A 24,735-nucleotide genomic window follows, 5' to 3' on the forward strand; every position below is an offset into this window, starting at 1 on the left:
CTCTGTACAAACTGTAATATGGGGTTTCCAATATGGATTACTCATCCAGGAGTGAGACTAGCTCACACAATCCAGCAGGAGGAGCTTTTTGTTATGAATGAGAAACAAAGACATCTGGAGCCCGGGAACCTCAGTGGAGCTCAGTTTAGGTGCCGACTTCTGCCTGCCCAGCGCTCATTCATTTTTAAGCTTTTCTGCAGTACAAATGACTGAAAAGTGGGGAAGTGGAATGTTCCAAAATACTAGGTTTTAATAATTTTTATTTAATTAAGTAGCACTATGAATATGTAGTGATATTTCTTACCTTTTTCTAGCCTCATAATTAAATTATTATCACGCTTTTTTTTCCATTTCTGGCCTTAATGGAAGGCTTTGTGTCCTCTTTAGATTTCTTTTCCACTCCACTAGTGCAAGCAGAGGTATCTGTGTTGCAGCATATTTAAAAGAGTAGGCATTTTTTGTGTAATAAACAATTCTTCTGCCTAATGCTGACAGCTGTATAACTCTGACAGGTTTGTGTGGGAAGGCACTCGAGAACTTTTAACTGGCTTACTTAGAAATAAGTTCAAACATTAGTAGAGCTATAGACTCTTGTAGATATGTATTTGCACATTTAATTATTTATAAATGAGAACAATTATATATAAATGACATCAGAAAACTTTTTTTTTTTACAAGCAGAGAGCTAACAATAACCAAAACTCAGAAGATACACCATGTAGCAGAGCAGTTTGGGGAAATGTATGGGGCATATGTGGCAGGGGTTGGTAGCGGCACCTGTAGGGTGCCCTGTGCTGGTCACAGTGGGGTCCAGAGAGCTCTGAAACCAGTGTGAGCACCCCATCGCTTGCCAGCCACGTCAGCATGCAGCACCTCTGGAGTGGCAGCCGCTCCTGGGCGGAGAGGCAGACAGGGAGATGCTCTTGGGGAGACATGAGGACGGAGAGGCTGCCAATGAGACATGCAATGGCAGGTGTCCTCCTGGAAGGAGGTACTCTATCCAAAATGGGCACCCTTCTGAAGAGACTGCGGCCGTGGGTGACCCACACTGGCACAGGGACACCCCTGAGGGCCCATGCCCGGGTAGGGCTGGCTTAGTTGTTTGTGTTCTTTTTTTTCCTCCAATAACCAAAGCAGTGATCAGAAGTAGGCGTTAGTTGGCAATGAATTAAGTAAAAATCTCACAAGTCGGGACCATTTTCCCTGCAACAAAAAGTTAAAAAGAGGAGCTTATAAACCTAGGTAGCTCGGGTCCAGGACACTGCCATTGAAAGCACATACATCTCTCTTTGCATTTACTGTGTCATAGCCTGCTAACATCACAGCTATTTTCCAGTTGTCAGCTTCCTTCTTCCCTATTCTGCAAATTATTTCATGTTCTTGGCTTGGGTCTGTGGGTTTTCCCTTTGTTTTTAAGGCAGAGTTAACTGTTTCTAGTATCCACCTTTGTGCTGGTGCCAGTCAATCCAAACCCCCAGTTCCACCCCCCCAAACCCAAACCCAAACCAAACAGTCACTGAAAGAGGCAAAGACTTGACGTCATCACGAAGGAAGAGCAGCACTCAGGAAGAGGGATGCCTGGCTGCTTTGGAGGCTTGGGTCTGTCTCTGTAATTATTTTTATGACATTAGCAGGCATTTGGGAATAGAGGGTAGTGCATTTGGGAACAGAGAGTAGTGTTTTTACACTGAACATGATATTCCTTCATACTCTTACACTGACAATGCAGAGACATTTTCTTTATACATAGAATATCATACCGAGGCTAAAAATAATTATTTAGTACCCTCTGAAAACGGAGATTCCTTGTTTTTTATCATCACTCATAACCTGTGTCTATCCCTAGCAGGATCGAACATATTGAACCTTTGAACTGTGACAGTAGATATTGATAACCCATCTTAGGCGGCTGCGTAAGAGCTATAAAACCTACCAGTTCTTCTCTGTTTAAAACTTGCACTTGTGTTAGCATATGCAGAGCTCTGTCGAATAGCTTTAAGATGTTTTTCTGCAAAGGATGTGCAATATTGCAAGACAGGTGAAATCATTTAACAATATTAGTTACCTGAGTAATGCAGAGGTTGCCTCGATCAAGGTGGAGCACTGGAAGCATTTACAGCTCTGTGGGCTGCCTGTCCGGCTCCACATTAGAAATGGTACTGATGCTCCTCAGTCTCTTGGCAGGCCATCAGTGATTCTTTTGGTTAGGCAAAATTTGAACGTTTGGTTCAATAAGTGTTTCCAAACTGGAATGGGAAGAAGTGTGAGGAGAGAAGATAGAAAATAAAGCATACTGAAAATGATAGGTTCTGCAGAAACTGATTTACTGTTTCATTTATTTTAGTGCCTAATCCTACGTATGTGAATAAGTCTGTGGGCCTAAGGTAAAAGTATGGGAGAAAGATAAGTGGATTTAAGAAAAAAACACTGCACTGTATTGCAAAAAAAAAAAAAAAAAGCATTGTTGAGAAAATTTCACTCTAGCTAATGCATGCTGTGATTTCTTATTCATTTTAGATATACAACAATTTTCTCCCATCTGATAACATTTCAACTTAAATGTTTTGACCTCTACTCCTCTACTTATTTGCATTCTGAAGTTTTTGGGGGGTTGTGCCTCTCCTACCTTCAATTTCACCTTATTTATGATTTCTCCAAGATTTTTTTTAGTTATTGCCCAGCTACCAAAATGAGTTAAATGAGCATACTAAAATATGCAAAGTCAATAATATACAAAAATGAACAAGTTCAGAAATTTTAGTTTGACTGCCTGAATCCAAATCTGTTCCTAAATTATCAAACTTGATTCTGGTCTCATACTATTGTATACAAAAAATAACTCCCCTGCTACCAATTTAGTATAATCAGGTAAGTGAGAACAGAATTAAGCCTGTACTTTTTCCCTCCCAAACAAGATTTTCTGTTCTGCTGTTCGTGTAAAAGTAAGTCATGGAATAAAGCACATTATTATTTCATGAACAGTGGCAAATATAATATCTAAAATGTCTGACTATCATTTTGAGATGTCAGGCTTGTAAAACAGCTTGACTATAAAGTTTCAAAGGGCATGAGATATTTGGCTTTTCATGCGTGAGGATGGAAGGGGACTTTGAACTCTTGCATTCTCAACGTTTCCTGGTCCTATTCAATCCCACCTGCATTAAATTTTGTCTTTTTTTTTTCCCCATTATGTAGTATGGAAACATCCGTCAGAGTGTGGCAGCAACAGAAGAACGGTGCCTTTTTTTTTGCCCTTTCCATGGGATGTGTGCTGTGATAAGAGTCAAGTTACTTTACTCTGTTTTTTTAATGTTTGATAAAGATACACTGACTCCAGAGGGCATAGTTTTTGTATGTTTACAGAAAAAAAATAAAATCTCTTGTGATGATAACACTCAAAAAGAGGAAGGAAATTACTGAGAAAGTACATTGTTTCTATAATTTTACATGACAACAAGGGAAAGAGGATGTATTCCAGTAACATTGATAGGAGTGAAAGGAATTGGGAAATTTAATCCTTTAGGCCATGAATCTCCAGGATGCAATGTGAGGGAAAATCCTTGCACACATCTGCAGTAACATCACTGGACATTGTACTGTTAGGCTTTGGTGCCAGGGGCCAGAATGGTTTTCCTACTCTTAAGAATTTGTGTGTTGGGGTATAGGAGAGAACATATTCTCTCATATGAAGATGTAAATGAAGATGCTCTGATTTGTAAAAGAAGCATTTGCATGGCTTTCATATACACTAAAAATGTCTCAGGAATAAAAATTATAATGTCTGTGGTAAAAAGAAAATTATAATTGGAATAATGATAATTTCACCTAGAAATAGATGAGGGGATACATAAATTATCTTTTTATTCAACTTCAGTACAGTGATGACAAATATTTCCTGCCTTGCAAATGTAGTTAGCTGTCTCTTGTGAGAGCTGTTTTTTAGAGAAGCGATGATTGTAAAACATCCCACTGAAAGCCCCACTTTTTATAGTGGTCTGTTTTTAAGTTTTAATCCTGTCATCTTTAATTCATACTTCTTTCCATTTGTACCTAAAGCTTTCATTAAACTAATCCTTTAGGAAAAAGCTGCTTGCAGAGGTGGACTCGATGCAGAATAATGCTGAGATTTGTCCATTAGTACCTCAAAGTGTAGAAAATTGCATCTCAGAGCTGTGGAGTTCTGTTTCAGATTTCTCCTGTCATATTGGCGAAATAATTACCATTTCTGTAAGGTGTGTATAATTAGGTGTTGTAATGGGAGTTCAGAAGTCCTTTTACAAATGTTTAGAAGTATGAGTATGGGAATGCTGAAGTGTTGTGATACCCGATTTTCTCTCTGCTTCCCCTTCTTGGTAAGTACTGACATATCTGTTTCAGATGCTATTAGGGTGTACTGGCATACACTAGCTTATTTCAAGCACTGAGCATAATGATATTTATCTAACCTGTCTATGCCTCCTCAGTGCTTTCCCATTGCTAAATCATGTTCCTGATGTAGCTGTGTTGCACCTTAAAATAGTATTATCTGTAAAATTTGGAGATACGTAACTATCAATGGATTTCAACATCCAGTGTATTAGGATTAGTTGTTCTGTGTCACCCACTTGGCATTTTAATGCAGCTATATTGCTTTCGTTGACGTCCTTGGCATGAATGAAAAAAAAAAACCAAAACCAGACTTGAATTATGATTTCTGGTGCAAGGGAATAGATTAAATAGACTGAATTATCTTCATAGGCACTCCAAGCTTGCTGGAAGACTCTTGGAGGCAAAGCCGTTGCTCATGTGTTTCTTAAGTCATTGGTCTGTGCTTATCAGAAGAAGACATCTCTTCCATACAAACTCCTGCTGACCCAGTTTCCAAGCATTTTATCTAGCTTGACACTTATTTTTCCATTCTCTGGAGTTGTACTGAGCACTGTGAAAGTGTGATTCAGTATCTCATTTTTAAGGATTACCACTTTGGCAGGGATAGTATTTGCCAGTTACCTACCAATCACCTGTAACACAATCCAGGTAAAAATAATTGTAAAATAAGTATTTTATTTACAAAATAGGAAAACAGAAAGCTACAAATTTGCCAATGTTTTTGAGATGGGATACAGCACGTAAAGGAAGATCACACTTAGGTTGTTATTCTTAGATCAACTCCAAAGCTTCTCTAATTCTGTCTCGTTGTTTGCAGCATCCATCTAATCATGTGGCTGGGCATCATGTTCTTATGCACGGGAAACCTGTTCTTACACAAACTCTATGTGTTTATTCATGGAACAGAAATTTGATCTGGATGTGTATGTTTCCTTCACACCCAATCTGGCCTATGGTTCTGTTCAGATTCACATCATCATCCCTTTCTCCTTTCTTGCCTGGATAAAGTTGTTCCTACCTGATGGCAGAGATAGTTATTAAGTCCCCTCTCACTGGACTGTTAAAAGACCCAGTGCTGCATTAAATTAGTAACCTACAAATAGCCAGCCTAGTGTGGGGTTCATGCTCCGTGTGTAGTTTTTTCAGTCTTTGAATCTTATATTGTACATTACAGCTGTAGCTTGTCAATCTTAACTTTATCCAGTCGTTTAAGTGGAATTAATACCTGTGGCTTATTTGTTTAGATTAGACACAGTGATAATCAGTCACTTCACTATGGCTGACTTTTAACCTGCCACTGCAATAGTGGGAGACAGTTGGCATGCTAATGGGAAGAAGCAAAAATATATCCCGTTGCTCCCAAGTGGTTCCCTTTTTTTTTTCCATCTGAGAAAACACAAAGAAAAACAGAGGAATCATTTCCCCCTGGCCTTCTGAAGCTTTCTTCATGCTGGTTGTTGTAAGATTCCTCTGTACCACTGGTCAGGCAGCTGAATCCATTCAGAGAGAAGGAATGAGGCAGCTTAGTTTGTGTAAGAACATATGCTGGCATAGATTTGTTGGTGATGGTAGTGTGTTAGTCCTATAGACAGGCTGTCTGGGAAAGAAATGCAGAATGCAGGACCTATGTTTAGTTTAAACTTTAGTTTATTTCTCTGTTTTATTTAAATGCTTGGACCTTTGAACTGACTGCAAGAATAGATTTTTTCACTTCAACTGTCATGGGGATAGTGTGAAGTCCAGCTGCTCCTGAAGTGGACGGCATATTTTTTTCATTCATTTTGCTAGCACTAAATCAGGGCAGCAGTGACTTTGGATTTGACATAGAGCACTCATTTGTAGTTGGCCAGTCTCCTCAGAAATATATTGAGAATATCATCTCATGACTGTATTCTTGTTCTACAAGCCATGCATGGTTTCCATTGATTTCTGTAGTATGATCCACAAACATCTATTAGGAGGTAGCATTTAACCATATCTGTTAATGTGGATATCTATGTGTTTCCATCTATTTCTGTGCATGTGAACAATCCAAAAGCAAAAAAAAAAGAGAGATCTCTACTGTGTTGTTGTAATAACTGTGAGGAGCACGTTTGTATTTCACGCTTCTCTTGGAGTGTCTCTTTTGTCATTGAACCCCCAGCAGTATTTGGAAATTCTTGCGTTTATTTTCCAGCTATTTTTTCATGGGCAAAGTTGTGCAGTTCCGTTGAGTGAGACTGTGGCAAAATTTAGGCGGAATGTGACCATTTATTTTTTAATGCTTCGTGACTCGTCTAATTTTGGCAGTTATTTTCTTCCAGTCATATCTACTAAGATCAGGAACTTGACTGGATTTGGGGGTCTGGCTTCGGTAGTGATTTGGGATTGGGTATGTAAAAAAGAGATGAAAAATATTCCTCTCATTTTGGGGGAATTGCCTTGTTCTGTTCACTTGCAAAATTGAACATCATTATTGATAATACAAATGTTATTTCCTACTATAAGAAAAAAAATTAAACAACAGTTCACGTTTTTATGTTGTATTTCTCTGTTTAAGGCTTTTCTTTTAATTAACTCATCACTGTATAAAAGCACATACAGTTTTGCTAGACAACAATAAATTAATTCAAGATTTGTGCCCATTATATGAAGTAATCTGAACTTTGTCTTTGAAACCAGCCAGGAGGTTGCACTGGATGACCTCCAGAGGTCCCTTCCGACCTAAATTACTCTATGATTCTATTAAGTGGAGAAACATGCCAAACATTTCATTGTTTAATTCAGATAAATTTTCCTGTGATGTGTGTGGTATACACTGCCTAGACACATTTCACTGTAAAAAGGTGCTATTCTGATTCCTGGAAAGTTGTGACATGTTTTCTGGGATGTTGAATATGCTGTTATTTGCTCTGGGGATCCAAACTTCCATACGAATTGTTCCACTGAAAACTTTAGAGGAGAATAAGCTTTGTGGTGTGAAAGGTGTGAAAAGGAAGGGGCGAAACAAAATAACACAATCTTTTCAGCAAGCAATGGCTGGAACCTTCTGCAAAACAACATGTAAATTAGTTGTTGACTAATTTTAATATTTGAAATGCAGTGATACATGAAACCCCTTGCTTGTTAAAACAGACTGGAATAACTTTTTCTCTATATTCATCCTGCTGGGATTAATTTAGTCTACCACATTTAACTAATCCTACAGCTACATAATGAATCTCTTTATAATTATAAGATAGCTACAATTAAGAGTTGCATATGAAATCATATAACTAGTCCATTATTCATTAAATCAATAAACACTTTATAAAAATAATTAAAATATTTAGAACGTGAAGGACTCTGTATTTAAAATCAGGATTATTAAGATTATTAAAAACACCCAGCCTAAGGATATTCTCCACTAATGCTCTCGATTTCAAAATTGCTTTAAATTTTACATAATATTGTTTGAAATACAGATGTTACATTAAAGTAATATCAGGTTATAATTATTTACTTATATGCTGAAATGACCAGGATTATATTTTTCATTTCCATAAGAAAGTGTGTGTGTGTGAGCAATTCATCTGAGAATTTCTCAGTAACAAAGACATTATCTATATTATCATTTTTGGTTGATTTCCACATCGCTATACTCAGAATTCCAAAAGAAATCCACAAAAATCTCTGGGGAACAAACCCCAGCTGCATTATGACAACAAGGTTTGGATTCAGGAGGAAAAGCAGCTCATTGTTAAAAACCTGGGCTGAGAAAAGCATTTGACCTTGAACAGTACACAGGCAGGCAATGACAGAAGTTTGGGATGACTGTGATAACAGTGTATCTGCTTGGCTGTCAGGTTAAATTCAAGCCTTAATATAATTTCTGTGTAACTTCTCTCCAGTTTAATCTTCTTTCTTCTTTCAGTCTTCATGTAAAAAAGGCCAAACCTCTGACAGACCTTCTCAACTGAAGGCCTACCTACGTTATCAAAACAGGTCAAATTTCTATGAATTACCATGAAATTATTTTACCCACATCTTTTTCTTGAATTGCACTTGAAATTAAATCCCTAAAAGCGAATGAACATCTTTGATCTGTATCCATCAATCTAGTTGGGATTAGTGTTCCTAAAAAAGGCTGTTTGAAAAATGGGGCACTGGGAAATAAATGTATGAATACCCTCTCTCTCTATCTGTTTTGCTTAGGGGAGTGTTATGAGTAAAATACATGCAATTTTTACATGTCAAAACTAGAAAAGAGATCATGATTATGATGGTGATGATTACTATTATTATTAATACTATGTTTGGTACACATGTCCATTCCTACATTAATGTTCAACCTTTGCATCTCACACCTATGCCTTTTGCCCTGCCAAAAGCTTTGTCTGGAGTGAAAGGGGAAAGGAAACCAGGGCTCCCACTTTCACAACTTCTTCATAAGAAAGCAGCATCCAGGTTGCTAGCACTGTTGCTCCCCAGGGTTCATGTAAAGGTTGTAGTCTTAGTGACTACCAAAACCTGACCACTTTCTGAAGTTGGAAATCACTTTGTGGTTTTCAAAAGTTGCGGGGAAAGATAGTGTTGTGTAAAGGATGTTGAGACAAGTTCACATGCCCAAAGGTTTATTGGCAGGGTTTGTAGCTCAAGGCATGCAAAGGTGAAAAAACAAAAGCAAAATAGGAGAGGGAGAGAAAAGGGAAAGGACAAACTCTCCTCAGTGGCCAGCTTGGAGGAGAAGCATCGGGGGACACCATCGTGACTATATGATTTTCTTCAGGACCTGCTCAAACTCCCAGATGATTGTTCCTGCATGTGATGCTCTTAGTGCTGACTGGAGCATGCTTATGTCAGGGGCAGGTGCTGCATGCTGTTTGGCTGTTAAGCTCTCTGCATGCTTGTTATTGGGTCCCCTAATGTAAACCAAAAAACACAACTGAAGAGAGGGAAAAGGGGAAAAAAGAGGTGGTACTCACACCAGTGGCAATCCTTTCCCATGAGAACCCACCACAGCAACACAGTGTTGGCATGTGTAGGCCCATGGGCGTAACAGCCAGCGTTGCAAATAGAAAGCTCTGAGCAATACGAAAGGCTGAGGTCCCAAAGGCACTGTGCAACAACCAAAGTGGTAATCTCACCCTGTATTAAAGTCTTTGGGAATGTATTAGCAGATGATTTGAAAACATTTGGGAAAGACAGATGTTGCAGAGGAATAAAACAGTTTTTTGTGTAAGTGCTACAGAACCTGTCTTAGCCTCATGACAATTAAATGCTATGAATTTTTCCTTCCCCCCCCCCCCAAAGTTAGGATTATCTTAACATGGTTTTGTCCACTCTTCTGACATCATACGCTTCTAGGCATATTGTTTCTATGATTAATAGAATTTTCCAAAGAGGTGTTATGTCCTATTTTGGCAGGTCTCCTAAAGAAGAAATCTGTTTTCTTCCTTTCTATTAGCGTTATGCTATTACCACTCTGTACAGTCACGGTATTTCATGGCAGTCATTGAGAGGCTCCTTTCCTTGACAATTTCTTGTGTTTCTTCTCTGGTTTGCCCAAAAATATATGCTCAGGGAAAAAACATAATTTGCAAAAAAATAGCCGTTCAGGTTATCAGGTTTCTGTAAGTGGAGTCATGCTGCTCAGTCATTTCAATTTATCATGTCTTTCCTTTGCAGCAGATTCTGTTAAACGACACTATTGATCTGTGCAAAGGAAATCCAAGTTTCCTTTGTTTAAGATCCTCACTATTCTAATTTTTTCTTCCAGATATACCCCAGCCATGATCCTTTATCATCCTTCTGGTTATTTTCCCCTCATTCTGACACCTGCCACAGCAAATGTCAGCTCACCAGAGGTGGTGTCCTTTGCTGACCCTTGTATGTCTCAAGGAAACGAGGCCTCCTGCTCTCTAGAGAGAATGACTACTCTTCTCAATGTTATCATCTGTATGCTCCTGCTTGGTAGTAGATAAGGTCAGGAAGAGGCATGCCCTCCTTCCATGCTAAGTGGCCAGGTTACTGGGTACCGTTTCCTGGGTACTTTTTGCTCTCTGAAACATCTTGTGCACCTCGGCATGTAGAGCTGCAGGTACTTTGCTGAGCTGCACTACATTTTTGCTTGTCACCATGACCCCTCCTTTTCCCTTCTTCACTTTCAAGCATTGCTCTTGGTGGGTTCTCTGATAACCAGGAGCACAGATTTCCAGGGCTTCTCAATGTGTTGTTAAAGCTACTGATGGTTACAAAGTTCCCATGGGACAGTATGTCAGAGGCATACATCTGTCAGGGCTTAGACTTTCTCAGGGTTTTGGGTGGTACTTTGCTGGACCTGGTCATGCGAACATGCCCTGGACTATATTAGCAAGAGCCTTGCCAGCAGGTTGAGGGAGGTGATCTTTCCCCACTACTCAGCACTGGTGATGCCGAATCTGGAGTGCTGGGTCCAGCCCTGGGCTCCCCAGTAAAAGAGAAATATGGGCTTACTGGAGTGATTCCAGTGAAGAGCCACAAAGATGACTGAGGGACTGGAACACCTTTCATTTGAGGAAAGGCTGAGAGAGCTGGGGCTATTCAGCCTGGAGAAGAGAAGGCTTGGGGGGATGTTATCAACTTTTTTTTTTTTTTTTTCCTAAGATGGGGAGAAAAGAATTGCATGAGCTATTCAAGAAATATGCACACCATGGATTCATACAATGTCATCATGATGCTCGATTCTCTGTTCTTTTCCTAATAATTGCTGCCCTTTTATTTACCTTTTCAACAACTGCTACCATTCAGTTTTTCCAAGCGCTGCTCACAGTGACTCTCATGTCTTTTTCTGAGGTTGTAGTAAATAAGGTGAGACCTGCTTTTGTAAATGTTCAGTTAAAGTTGTTTTCCCCATGCCTGCTATTTTGCGTTTATCAATGTTGGATTTCATCTGCTATTTTATGGCCCAGTCACAGTAGTGTGAGGCACTTCTTCAACTTTTCCCATCTGTTGTTGCTTTTGAATATCCTGAATAATATTAAAAACTCATCAAACATTGTCACATCACTATTCTGCTCCTTTTTACAAAACATTTAGGAAGACACTGAATAAATCCTCTTAGTCCTCCAACACACTCCCTTCAGTGTAAAAATTGACCATTTATTTGCTATTTTTCATTTCCTAATTTTACCTTTTACCAATCCGATTTGCCTACAGTTCTGTGGAACTATCCTGGTATTCGGGAGGTACTGAAAATCAACGTACATAATACAGAGCTCTTATAAGATGCTTGAGCATAGTTTATTGGACCTGCTGTTTAAAAATGTCTTAACATTAGTGTCTGTGGCTTTATATACTCGTGAGCTAATATTTTGGAACAGAAAACTGTACGACAATTATTCTTTAGCGTAATGTAAATATATCATTTAGCTTTTCCCTAAATATAGAACAGATATTTTCATTTGATGGTTCTGCTTTTCCTTTATTATAATTAACAGTTTTACATTCTCTTATGCTAGTTGATCAAATTCACTGTTAGACTTCTTTCATGCCTAACATGCAGAAAAACCTCCTTGGATCCCCTGAAATGTAGTGTATTCATCTTCTGCCCTTACTAGCTTATTATAATTCTGATTTAAACTAATTGCTGTCGTTGCTCAGATTTTCTGCGTATGTGCAAGCATGCATATTTTGACATGGACTTTCACATCCTTTCTAGCCATGTTAGGCTTTTATGCAATTTACGCTTTTCCCAGTTGTGTATGTTTCTTCACTTTTAAGGCAACTTTGAAAATGTTTTCAATATATGTTTTCATTAGACTCCTTTTAAATTTGAGGCAGAAATGCTTGAGTGTTGTAAAATTAGCTCCCTAATAGTCCGAGTGAAATTATTTTTTATTGCTTTGGACTTCCGCCTGCTTACTTATACTGCATAATCATTTGGATCTCTTTTGATTTTCCACTTTTAAAATACATTAATTTAATTGCAGTTTACTTTAGAATTGTGTCCTGCTATGCAGTATTGTTCTGAAGAGGAGGCAGCATGGGCTTAGCCAGAGTTAAATATGTCTGGTTTTACTTTTACTGTGGCATGGGAAGACAAGTCTTTGGTTTTAACAACATGCTCTAACCCCTTTCCCACTGGCTATAGATAAAAAAATATTTTAAGAAAAATTATTAAGGTAGCATTAAAGAGTGTATCGACTGTCCCTTTTAGAGAAAATGCTAGCTGCAATGATCAGGAATTATTACTGCTGTTGTAGGTTTCTGATCTTAATATTTATGAGCAAAACACAAAAGGGAAGAATAACAAGGATGAAAGATGTATCCTTTATCTCTGGTGCTTTTCAGTTTTCTTATCACTGAAAAAACAAAAGGCATAACTTATTGTCATCTGATCCAGTTAGACACTCAAATCACTGCAAACACATGCCATTGTTGGGCTATATAGTGCTTTATGAAGTTGCCTTTCTGCTTGCAGGGACCTATCAGCGTCGTAACAGAACAAATCTGTCTTCTTGACTAATTAGACTATACTGTGGTTGAAACAAAGCCAACAAGATACAGCAGAAAGAGGAGAACTAAGTGAGGAAGAGAATGATAGTACAAATGGGCATTGTGGAGTGAACTAAATTCTTTGTATTCTGAGTGTGTTCAGGAATAATCTCAAAGCTGGTAGATATGACGGTAGCTCAGTCCCCTCTTTCTGTAGCAGGAAGTGCCAAAAATTGTTGTGGATCGTTGGGTCACTGCTGATGGTCCTTGGGTCGCTCCTTCTAGATCCCATATCCCTCTTACTGATCCCATTCAGTGAAAGAAAAGATTCTTTGACACAGAAAGCAATCACACAGTAGACAGTATGCAATTGGATTATATCTTGATTATTTCAAATGTGAATTTACCTTCCTTTTCTGGAGTTTTTCATCTTATTGTCATATTAATCTGTGACTTCAGCAGCACATTTGAAGGTTCCTTATTGCACAGTTATTTTAAAATATCTGTTTTCCTGCAGTCAACTTACTTTTATTCTATCCTATTTTGCTAATGGTTGTGGTTAATTTTTTGGCAGAGGCTGTAATGAATGTTTGTTTCCTGATGGCATTTAAACCCAGACATCTACACAAAAGAAAGGCATTATTAGTTTGAGCATTCTCCATGGTCAAGAAGATGACATGATTTGTAGGATTGTTTACTACCTCTATGATAATCATTGGAAAATAAAATTTATGTTTAGTAAAAATGAGTGAAATAATAATTTATTGTGGACATAATTTTGTGGAGTAAATCACAAGCAAATTTCTCCTTTTTTATTTTATTCTTGAGGTTTACGATATACCGGACACTTGGGAAACACTGGTTTCATATACATTAAAACTTAGCTTCTTGTATATTTTATCCTGTTGCTGCATTGAACTTTACTCACAATGCCCTTCCAACTGGTAGATGGTTCTACAATGTTTTCCAGTTCTTGTTCTGAATTATCTTGCTTTATTTTAAAGTCAGGGAGGATACTGTGTCATAACTGCTCCCCTTGCCTTGCCTTGCCTTGCCTTGCCTTGCCTTGCCTTGCCTTGCCTTGCCTTGCCTTGCCTTGCCTTGCCTTCCCTTCCCTTCCCTTCCCTTCCCTTCCCTTCCCTTCCCTTCCCTTCCCTTCCCTTCCCTTCCCTTCCCCTCAAAGTACATTTTGTGTCAGCATAGGAACACAAGAAAGTTCCTGCAGGGTCAGACCATGGCCCACCTAGCACAGTATTCTGTCTCCAAGAATGGCAAAAGAAGCTGCTATTAAAAGGCAGCACACAAGCTGGATCGCTTTTCGTGGTCTGATCCCTTCACACCTTGCCAGCCTCCACAGTTGTGTTAGCAATGTCAGAGGGTACATTCCTGCCCTATCTTTGTATTATTGGTTTATGGACAAAGTGTCCATGAATTTAATGTCTTTTTGAACCTGCTGGCACATTAGGACCTCCTGTGGCAGCAAGTTCAAGGTCACGATCTGCTAGGTAAAGATGTACTTTCTTTTCATCTGTTTTAAATCAGTCTTCTACTAGTTTCATTGAGTGCCCTTTTGTTCTCATGTTGAAGGGTTTGGTGAACAACAGTTCCACCTTCACCTTAGCCAATGCTTTCATAATTTAAGCCTTTTTATAGATGACTCAGAACAGAAGTTGATTTTAGTACTCAATGAATTTTTATTATTTTTTTTATGTGGGTAGCTTGTTTTGTTCTTTGAACATTGCCTGGCTTTTAGCAGTCTGAGTCTGAAGATTTGAGGTCTGGAATTCAGAATAAGTAGAACAGCAAAGATCTTTATGTATTTGCAACCTTTACTCTGCCTACACAGTTTTAACATACAGTTTATAGCTTGTATAAATACCCTTCTGACACCTTAATACATACATTTTCTTAAATCATGAATATAGTATTTATAACTATTTTGTAAGATTAGTAGGTCCTGCCAATTATGTTATGAAACCTGGTTATTTATTTAGAAAATCTAGGGTGTCTTCTTTTGTGCAATTATGTATACAGACAACATTTGAAATCAGTAGCTGTATTCCAAGTGTCTTTCCAAGGGAAAATTCTTTAATTACGTGATGAATTTTTACTCCCTTTACACAGTAAGGAGGAAGCTGATCTTGAAAAACCTCTGAAAGTGTTCCTGTAGCGGGCTGGCCCACTTAGTGTGAATATTTGTAGTCTAACAGTTTAATTATGGGAACAGGGTCTTTTCTGGTTATGCAGTAAAAAGCTAGCACTATTTTCCCAAGTGTTTTGCTGTCATTACACTTGTGTGTAAGAAGTTGTCCCAAAGAACTACAGCTATTTTATTAGCTGTAGCCTCATTACTGCTGTCTGTGTCCAAAGGAGTGCTTTCCCCTGTCTCATACTGAAACAGCACATTTAGATTTGCATGCCTGCTTCAGTGCCAAGATGTCATACTCCTCGAGGGAAATCCTGGTCAGAATAACATTAAGTTGAGTGAATTTTACATATGCCAAGCCAGTTATGATTAACCATTTAACACAATCTTAAAAAGGCTGTCTAGCTGGGAAATTGTGAGTCATTGTTGGAACATAATTTGTATAATGAATTATTATCATCTTTTTGTACAGTTGTTCTCCGTGTCAAAAGCAACATCCTCTGTGGTATCCTATATGCTAGGAAAGACAATTTTAATGTGTAAAATATGTTAGACTTTCTACTTCAGATACCCTTCAGAGTTAAAGTTATGCCACTACGAGTAGAAACTGGCGACACCAGCGAGACAAGGTTTCTGAGAACAGGTTGGGTCAACAGGCTCCAAAAATGGGTTGGGTCCATGGGTTGGGTCCACTGTGCTTTGTGCCATCACAGTCCAAACCAGTGACCTTTCCAACAACAATGTCTGTGAACCATCAAGTATTATCAACTTCATACCAGTTCTTCTAAATCACAGTCACCAGCATAGATCAGAGGCTGAAGTGGCCAACATAATTCTAGAGATACTGGGACAAAAATGCCATCATTAAAAATATTCAGAATGGGCTTGAGTTAAAGAAGGAACTACTTCTCTATCATGCACAGCTAAAATCTTTCCATTTTGCAAGGTGTGTAAGGATGCTTACCTATGGTTTTGTGTTGTGTTCTGTGACAAGAATGAATGTTTGTGAGTGGTCGTGATTATCAGTGATATCCCACATCATGCTGTCATTATACCATTTGGTGTCCAAGTCTCTCTAATGGCATCGCTACAGCAATCTGTATGAGAACTTTCGTTGCCCTTCTGAAAGCAGCTGCACAAAATCTGCAGAAAAATAGTCTGTTGCCCATCTAGACAGCCACACTGTGGCAGCTCATCATCCTTTAAATCGTTGTGGAAAAGAACAGCATACATAGTAGGGGAAAATGTGGCACTACTGAAGTGTGGAAGAAGAGATACCCAGAGCAGCAAACACACTCAGAGTTTGCTAAGCTCTGACAGGCAAGACTGATGGGCAAAGAGTCCTGGATACCCCTCAATCAAAGCAGGAAAGCCACATGCTTCTCTGTAAGATGTTACACCAGTGTTAACGAAAAACAAGTGCTACGTGCTATGATGCATACCATCAATGCCCAAATACTCCTCATCTCCAAGGTATGGATAACATAAGCTCATCGAAAAAGTCTCTGAGAATCAAATTCCTAAAGCAATCCAAGTTCAGATCAGGACAAAAAGCGTGTTTCAACTAGGCAGTCATAGTGATGACTCACATCAAAGATTGCTTCCAACACAGTTTCAAAACAGCGACAAGCTTTATGGTTATGGCACACTTTGGTGGAACAGGCTGCTTTTAATAGTGTCAAAAGTAGTACACTGTAAATTAATACTGTGTATACAGACAGGTACACACACCAGGTGCAGACATGCAGTGACGCGCATTAGCAACTCTTGCAATGGGATAGTGGGGTCCTTCAGAGCTTGGCATCACTGCTTTTTAATGTTTGTATCAGCAATATTCTGCTAGTTCTTACAAAAAGATCATGAAAAGGGTCAAGGGCCGCTGTCCATTCTGCAGACTGTGACTCAGTCCAGAAAGCCTGTCTTCTCTTTCTGCCTGAAGAACCACCCTACTCAGAAGCCTTTGAGTATCAGCTTCTACGGTATCAAACTTAAATACAGCGACATTTTGAAATAAGTTGAAAGGTCCCAAGCCTTATGTACTATGTATGTCCGCTATCAAGATGAACGGTAGAAGCATCTTGTTTCAGAGTACTTAGGGAGAATATTCTTGAGTCATAGTGAAATAAAAAAGGAACCTCTTTGATAAAGAGAGCTCTCAACTCCTTGGGTCATTAGACCGTTACTGGAAATAAGAGAAAAGGAGTGTGGCCAAGAATCAAGAACTATTGACAGGAGCTATTCCTTCATGCATTTTGGATGAGAGTTCCTGTCTTAGCATGACTGATACCTCTCCTGCTTTGCAACAGCATTCTGAGACCCAAATTTCAAGACACAAATATAAGAATTGACAGGTCAATTTGTTATCAAGTGTTCTTTAACACAGTTCCAGTCCAAGTCAACCTGTTTCATGTTGAGTAACGGAGAATTTGAGGTCTGAATACGTAGTGTCAAGAGGGGGTTGAAACTTCTAAAAACTCTCTCTGTTCGTAGTTGTGGAAGGTTGAAATTATCCATTTATTTTGACCAAGGTAAGTAGTGGGGCAACTTAAAGAAAGGATACTTGTTTACAGCAGTATAACAAATTTGGAGCTGATACAGCTGATACCACTAGAAGCATTGCAATATACCAAAATCTTTTGTATGAGCTTAGTAGTCTGTTTTATGTCAAAGTTGAAAAGCAACAGCATAATATTATATCTTATATATCCACTAATGAGTTTTAGTAAGTACCTAGCATGTACCTCACAAGTAGGGTGGGATTTAGTCTGGCTATAAAGTTAAACCATATTCAAGCACAGAAAATATGCAAGTTCTATTTTTTGGAGACAAGATGGTTAGAGAAGGATAATGTTTTATTTTCTAATCATAAAATTCTCACAAATATGTAAATGCCATCTTCCCCCTAGTCAATTAGAAAGCTAAACTTAGAAACAACAAAACCTTGTTTTGATGAAAGGTCACTGGGATTGGAGGCATTTGAAATCCTTCTTCCAGGACTAGGGTCCAGGATTCTTCTTCAAACCGTTTTTTAACTGGAAACATGTCTTAGGCAGCTCGTCTTACATGCTGGTAAGGTATTTTGCCTCTGGCATCCATTCATCTTATGCCTATATTAGAGGACCTTTCACATCCTTTGCTGCTGCCTAACTCATTATTCAGGTTTTCCCCCTACCCTGATGTCTGTTATTGTGACAGAAGAAGATGAGATTGCTTTAACCTGATTTGTTCCCAGCAAAATCACATTGGCTGTTACTTACATTTTTCTTAACTTTCAGAACTCTTGATTATGAATTGTTTTATTATTTGGTCTGTAATTGCTCTTGGAATTGAAGCTAAGCTGACCAGTTCTTAATTCTTTAGCCTTTTTCTCAGCCTTTCAAAGACACGTGCTGTGTTCCCCTTTTCTAGCCTGCCAGAACTTTTTACATCTTTCCCAAGTTTTGAGGCTATCAGTTCGTTCCCTCAGTATCACGGTTGATTTTTACCCAGCCAGAACAATTTAAAAACATCATACTTTCATAACCCTTCTCTTACCTAGACCAAGTTTGTACGCCCTTTTTCTTTGCTGTTGGTTTTACTGACATCTGATCACAGTTAAAACTTTTAGGGAGGACTGAAACTAAGCAGACATCAAGCACTTCTCTTTCATTGTGCTATCAGCTGGTAGATTAGAAGAGTAGAGAAGCAAAGTTTTCCCTTTGCCTTTTTCTTACCTTATTTTCTTATAATCCCTCATGTCCTTTGCAGTTCCATTTCATTTCATGCCATTGAATTTTTTGACTCTTGAGCATACGGGATCGTTCGGCAGCATCAAAAAGAGTCTGAGTGATCAGGGTGAGTTGGATTGGAGAAGAATGAGTGGAGAACAGAAGTGGACTCCCTTCTCCATCCAATTCTGTCTCCATGATGGAGAAGAACGCCTCCACTGTCTTGTAGATACACATACATGACGGTTCAGTTTTGACTATGGAATCATCACATGCAGATGTGAAGAAAACAAACTGACAATAAGAGAAGTGAGCAGCAAATTATTATTGCTCATACCTGCTTGGGAGCTTTCTGAGTTAAATACTGTGTGTATACAACTGTTAGATGGTGAATAGGCTTCTGAGTCAACTAAAACTGATGGAAAGGCTTACATAGGGATATAATTATACGCAAGCTGGCACATTTTCAGAATTGCCTACTTACTTATGTGTGCAAAATCTGTGTCTCAAATCTAGTTACATTTTCTCAAATATGTGGTGGAGTTTGGAACATATGTATACCATCAAATATATAATCTTTTGTATGTATAGCAAAGGAATCCCTTTTGCTGTTACAGGTTGGGTTGTGCATTTGGAGAGTTTGTTCCATAAAGTTAGTGTGGATGCTACTACCCTTTAAAAGAAGCTAACAGTAAATTCTGCTTATGGGCTGTGATTGTCTAAAGCTGTTTTTCATGTCCAAATAAATGTATTAACATAAAATGTAGTGTTTTAATGGAATTTGGCATACGGCCTGTAGATACACATGAAGTACAATCTTATTAAACCAAAATGCTTGGCTGAACTTGGGCTTTTCTGAATAATGTCATGTTATATGAAATGGTGAATTTTTAGTGCATCAGGATGAATGAAATCTCTTTGCATTAAAATTTAGGCCCTGTGGAGGGGTTTGACAAATTGTTTTGTAATGCAATCAGAAATCACAAGTCCCAGGAGAACTACACTCTACTGGTAAAGAGAGTGTTAATAAAATTAAAATTTGAAAAGATAAATTTGAATTTAAGTTTGAAAAATTTGGAGTATTGTGTAGTTCTCAAACCATGATGTAGTATCTTGAAACTGCACTTCTTAAATCAAATATAATGTACATTTTCCAACATTTTTTAAAATTAATCCTTCCTAAATTGATTTTCTGCAGTGATTAGCAGTAATTTTTCTGTAAAAACCTGATGTGTAACTTTATGCTGAAGACAGTTCAAAATTAAATGCTACTTTAAAAATGTTATTCCAAAGTGAATTTGACATGCTTCTTTTTTGTCTTGCTGTCTTGCACAGGTATCATTTTTCTTGTTCATTATTTTTGTGGTGTATACCATGCTGCCCTTCAACATGAGGGACGCTATAGTTGCCAGCGTCTTGACCTCTGCGTCTCATACGATTGTGCTGAGCGTCTGTCTATCAGGTACAGCTGTTGTAAAGGAACACTTGGTTTGGCAGGTAGGTGCTTTGTGGAATTAATGATTAATTGTGCACTGAATAGCTTGGTAAATGAGCCAGGAGTGCCTCAGTGGGTGCTTGGGAGTATAAACTTATTTCTCTCTTCATTTCTGAATTGCTACAGACTTCATTCACAGGTGGTCACTTTCTAACCATGAGAGTGTCAGTAAAGTTACGTCTTACTGAGTCACACGCTTAAGTGGAAGAATGTACAGCCACGTAGCAATTACCAATGTAAAAACTAACATTGCTCAAAAAATTATGTGATGCAGCTGTATTGTGGTAGATGCATTACCACTCTGGTACGTAAACTACATTGCTCCTCTCCTCACCTCATTAAAGCCTAACTTTCAAGACCAAGGATTTTTTCCAGGTATCAGTGTTATCTTTGACTCAAAAAAGCATTGTTCCTCTGAATACCCTGAGGTCTGCTGGGTTAAAGATCTGTTGCAAAGACATTGCCCTCTCCAAGTCTGCTGTAGGGCTTGTCCTCCTGTAATTCTCAACCATTTATAGGAATTTTACAGCCTCCTCCTGGTTGGGCCCCCTGATTCAAGGGGACTGGCTGGCTCTAGGCTCCATGACATTTATGGAACCCATCTGTGTTTGCAGTTGGGTCTCGGCTTGTAACTCAACTCTGATACTTTACTACACAACGTACTGCAGTTTAATAATTTTTAAAAATCCATATATTAGGAGTTGTTTTTCCTTACTGTTTTGCAGAAGATCTTTAAAATGGTGAAATACTACAGTTTTTGTTGTAGTACTGTGATGACTGCAGCTGTCATCGATAGAAATCTGTATATATAAGGAAAAATTTAGGTTTAATTTTGAAAAGCAAATACATGTTTTAGGGTTTTTTTTAATATAGTTATGTCATTTTAGGGAAACAGAATTATTTTAACTTTTGCATCAAAATGACACTGAAGCTTAAAAGTAAGTACATTTTTGTAAACACACCAGTAGAACAAGAAAGATAGACATCATGCTATTTATTGTGAATAGCATGAAGAATGAAGCAAATAATAGTTTCTACTTACCTTTTAGGTTACTTGAGCCTTATTTTGAAAAACATTGTGCCTCAAAGGTTAACTCCAAAATTGCAGTGATTTTACAGAAGTTGTGCCTTGTAAGTCGTTGTTCAGGAAAATACATTTTATTCCCAGATATGGCTGCAGATCTGTGTTATATGGAATATTGAAATTGAAGTTGCATAAACAAAATATGTTCTAAGATGTAGTTCTCTGTAGAAATGTTAAATGGTGAGCTAAGTGGGTTTGATTTTCTCTTGCTGATTTGGGTTAGTTGCATGTTTTTTGTGGAAGTTGCCAAGTTGTGCTGTATGTTAAGCAAGGACTGTGGTCATCTGCAGTCAAGATGGTATTTTAATAATTTTAATAATTCAGTAATACAGATATTGATAATTGTAGTGGAATAATAATGTTATTCATGTTTTTATGTCAACCTATGGCTTTTATTCTGGGCATAAATATGCTGCTAAAACAGTATTAATGTTTGCCACTCCTTCCCTAAAAGCGTTTTGGGTTAAAGTTGCTCTTTGCAGAATTTATTTATTTTTCCTGCCTGTCTTTCAGACCATTACAATTTGGTATATCTAAACCAGTACTTTCAGAAGATGTTATATTTTTAGACACATCATGTCTCCAGAATCAAAAGAAATAAATCATGGACTGTGATGTACAATTAATGTCTCCTATCTCTTCTGTAACTTCCTGTTTTATTCAGAAAGAGTGGAAGTCTTCGAGCAACTTGTAAATTTGTTAAGAGTGTTTCATTTCCAGAACGTTATTAATTTTCTATTCTCTCTTTGTAAAATGTCTTAAATGTTCTGAATAGTTTGGCAGTTACTGAAAGTACTGAGTGCACTGCATTCTTACGAATGTGTGGAAGCGACTAAATGGCAGTATCTCAGTTCATTCGCCCTCTGTACACTTTTAGATTACTATTGTTTGTACTTTGGAGTGTAAGCAAAAAAATGTTTGTTTTGTGTTCTTTGCTTTTGAAAATCGAGACCACAAATAAAGGATTAGATTAGAGATACCGATTGCACTAAAAAGAGAAATAACATTTGTCGATGTTATACCTCAAGTTCGTATAGGATAAATGTGTGTAATTAACAACAACAAGAAAAAAAAGAGCTGGGGTATAGTTGTTTAAAAGGACCATGTTGTTGAATGGGTTTTTTTGGAAAAAAAATAAAAAATATTGGTGAGGCGTGGACTGAAGCTGCTTTGTAGAGTTTGGTCACTAAAGCTCAGAGATGAGGAACTACCAGTAGACTGAAATTCAAAAGCTTAGAGAAACACGTTCAGGGCTAAGCGGAATAAATCTGGCTTGCGGAGCTATACTTTGCTTTGACAAAAATATATTATTTTGATTTCAGGGCTACTGATTTGTCTCAACAAAACAGAAAAAAATACATGAGAATGTTAGCAATGAACAGGGTGTTTTCCTTCTGGCATGGATTTTTTTCTAGAGGACAGATAGGGAACCAGTAGGAGGCACTTAAGAAGCAGAAAGACTGTGGTATAGCAAATCTACCTGTAGGTAAACATCAGATATTATAGCATATATCCTGTATATACAGCAAGTATCCTTCTGTAGAGAGTACCTGCATCTCCTTTACAACTACATCCTATGTATTGGAAGACTTTGATTAAATCTTCTCTGAGCTTTCTGTTCTCTTGGCTGAACAAACCCCATTCTTTCAGTCTTTCTTCTTATGTCGAGTTCTCCTGCCTTATAATGCTTTTGGTAGCCCTCTGCTGGACCCTTTCCAATTTTTCAGCATCTTCCAGTGACTCTGGTTGGCATCCCATAGCATTTTGGAAGTTAATCACACCTTCAGTCTATCAGTACAGAAAAACTGATGTTCAGAAGCATTTGCTTATTTTGAGATTTGTCAGAGCCTATCTTACTGGTTTTGTCATTCCTTTTGTTGTCCTCTGTAAAGTTTTACACCCAAAATTGGCTTCAGTAAAGCTGAAAGGCTTAGCATGCTTTTGATTATCCAGTGTTGGTTGCAGTCAGGGATACTGAGATAAAAACCTCCTGCTGGGATAAAGAATCCATCAACACACTCTCTGCTGGTTACATGAACTTGTTTCTGTTTGATCTATGCATGTCTCTTGCGGGGATGGAATCAACCTTGGTTTAAAAATTGGCAATGATGGAGATGATCTTCCACAAGTCTTCATATTTTTTCTGTGGTTGTTGACCATCAGTGTTAAAATTTTGTTCCTCTTTCCTAGTAGGAATTTTTCTAGCCTTGTCATCCAGCTTCTGGATCTCGTTTTTTTGGAAGGTAGACTGACAGACCCAATAGTATCCAATTTCTATGTCTCCCATGAGAGTACTTCTAGCGTATCATGAATTTGCCTCATAACCTTTTTGTCAGTAAAACACGAGTTGCCTGCTTTTGCACTAGCTAAGCCTTTTATTACTTCCACGGTTCTTCTTTGAGTCCTTAATTGTGCTTCATCAACATCTGTTTCGCAATGTGGACGTTAGCCTTAGAGGAACATGCCAGGAGCAGCTGCAGCAGTGCCAAATGCTAATAGGGGGCTAGGTCTACAAAGGGGTTAGTGTGCTGCAGGGCTCAGCACAGACACACAGACTGTACAGTAAAATACCCAGTTAGTCTCTACTTGCAGTTCTGTGGGGAGTTTAATGCACAGCTGTGGAATGTGTGACAGGGAGGAGGAAAAAAGACTCCTGTGTTCCAGTTTCAGTTTATGAGAAAGTAACTGTGTATGTATGGTTCCTTTGGTTTTTTTTTCTGTTGAAAATTTTAATCCTAACCCTTACAAGGCACATGGCCTGGAATATGGGACTCTACCTCCTCTTTCCAGGTGAGCATCTTGCTGCCAAGCAGAGGATGTTGTTCTGTCTGCTCCTGGGAGCCTGGTGATTAGGACTGCTGCAAGAGAACATGACCCTAATTATGGCATTAAGGCATTTGGTTCAGAAGACTTTTGCAACTTAACATTGCTTTCAGTTATTGTTGGAATGGAAAATATTTCACTGCCATCCCTTGCTATAAACACATAACCTGTTTCTCCCCAAACCAGAACAGATTCTAATCAAATACTTGTGGTTTTCCTGCTCTGTTATCAACTGCTCAACCATTCTGATCTCATAATGGGTTGATAGTATCATTAGAGGTCATTTTGTTCTTAATTTGTTAAAAAAGAGCTAACCAAAATCATTAAACATCCTATAAGCTTCCAATGTTATATATGAGGAGTGTGATTTTTTTATTTTAATTTTTTAAAAAAGTATTGTTGTTTTACTCTCTCAACAAGCCATTTTGTTGCTCTTGTAATCTTTTTTTCATTAGCTGTGGGTAAACGTTTTCCAGACCTTGGCTAAATTACTACAAACTGTCATTCATGTTGTTTTTTTTTTTTTTCTTTAAACTAGTGTTCCTTACCTTTTGGATTTTTTTGGCAGCTCCTTGCAGCACTTTAAAAGGGATCCCTTTTAGAGGCACAAAATTGTAACTGGACAGCATGCATGTGTACATTTTTTTTTGGACTCTGTTCAAGAATGCATATCACAAAA

The 24,735-nt window shown here is 38.1% G+C and overlaps 1 protein-coding gene across 2 annotated transcripts in view; it reads left to right on the forward strand.

Annotated features, from left to right (window-relative positions):
* The window catches only part of ADCY2 (adenylate cyclase 2), a 229,908-nt gene that overhangs the window by 48,545 nt on the left and 156,628 nt on the right, over positions 1 to 24,735 (forward strand). For both annotated transcript variants that reach the window (XM_082305789.1, XM_082305790.1), the window contains exon 3: positions 19,990 to 20,151. In XM_082305789.1, the coding sequence (XP_082161915.1) occupies positions 19,990 to 20,151 (162 nt within the window). The remainder of the gene's footprint in view (positions 1 to 19,989; positions 20,152 to 24,735) is intronic.

This window comes from Platalea leucorodia (assembly GCF_965183815.1).
Source record: "Platalea leucorodia genome assembly, chromosome: 1".
Taxonomy (NCBI): Eukaryota; Metazoa; Chordata; class Aves; order Pelecaniformes; family Threskiornithidae; genus Platalea; species Platalea leucorodia.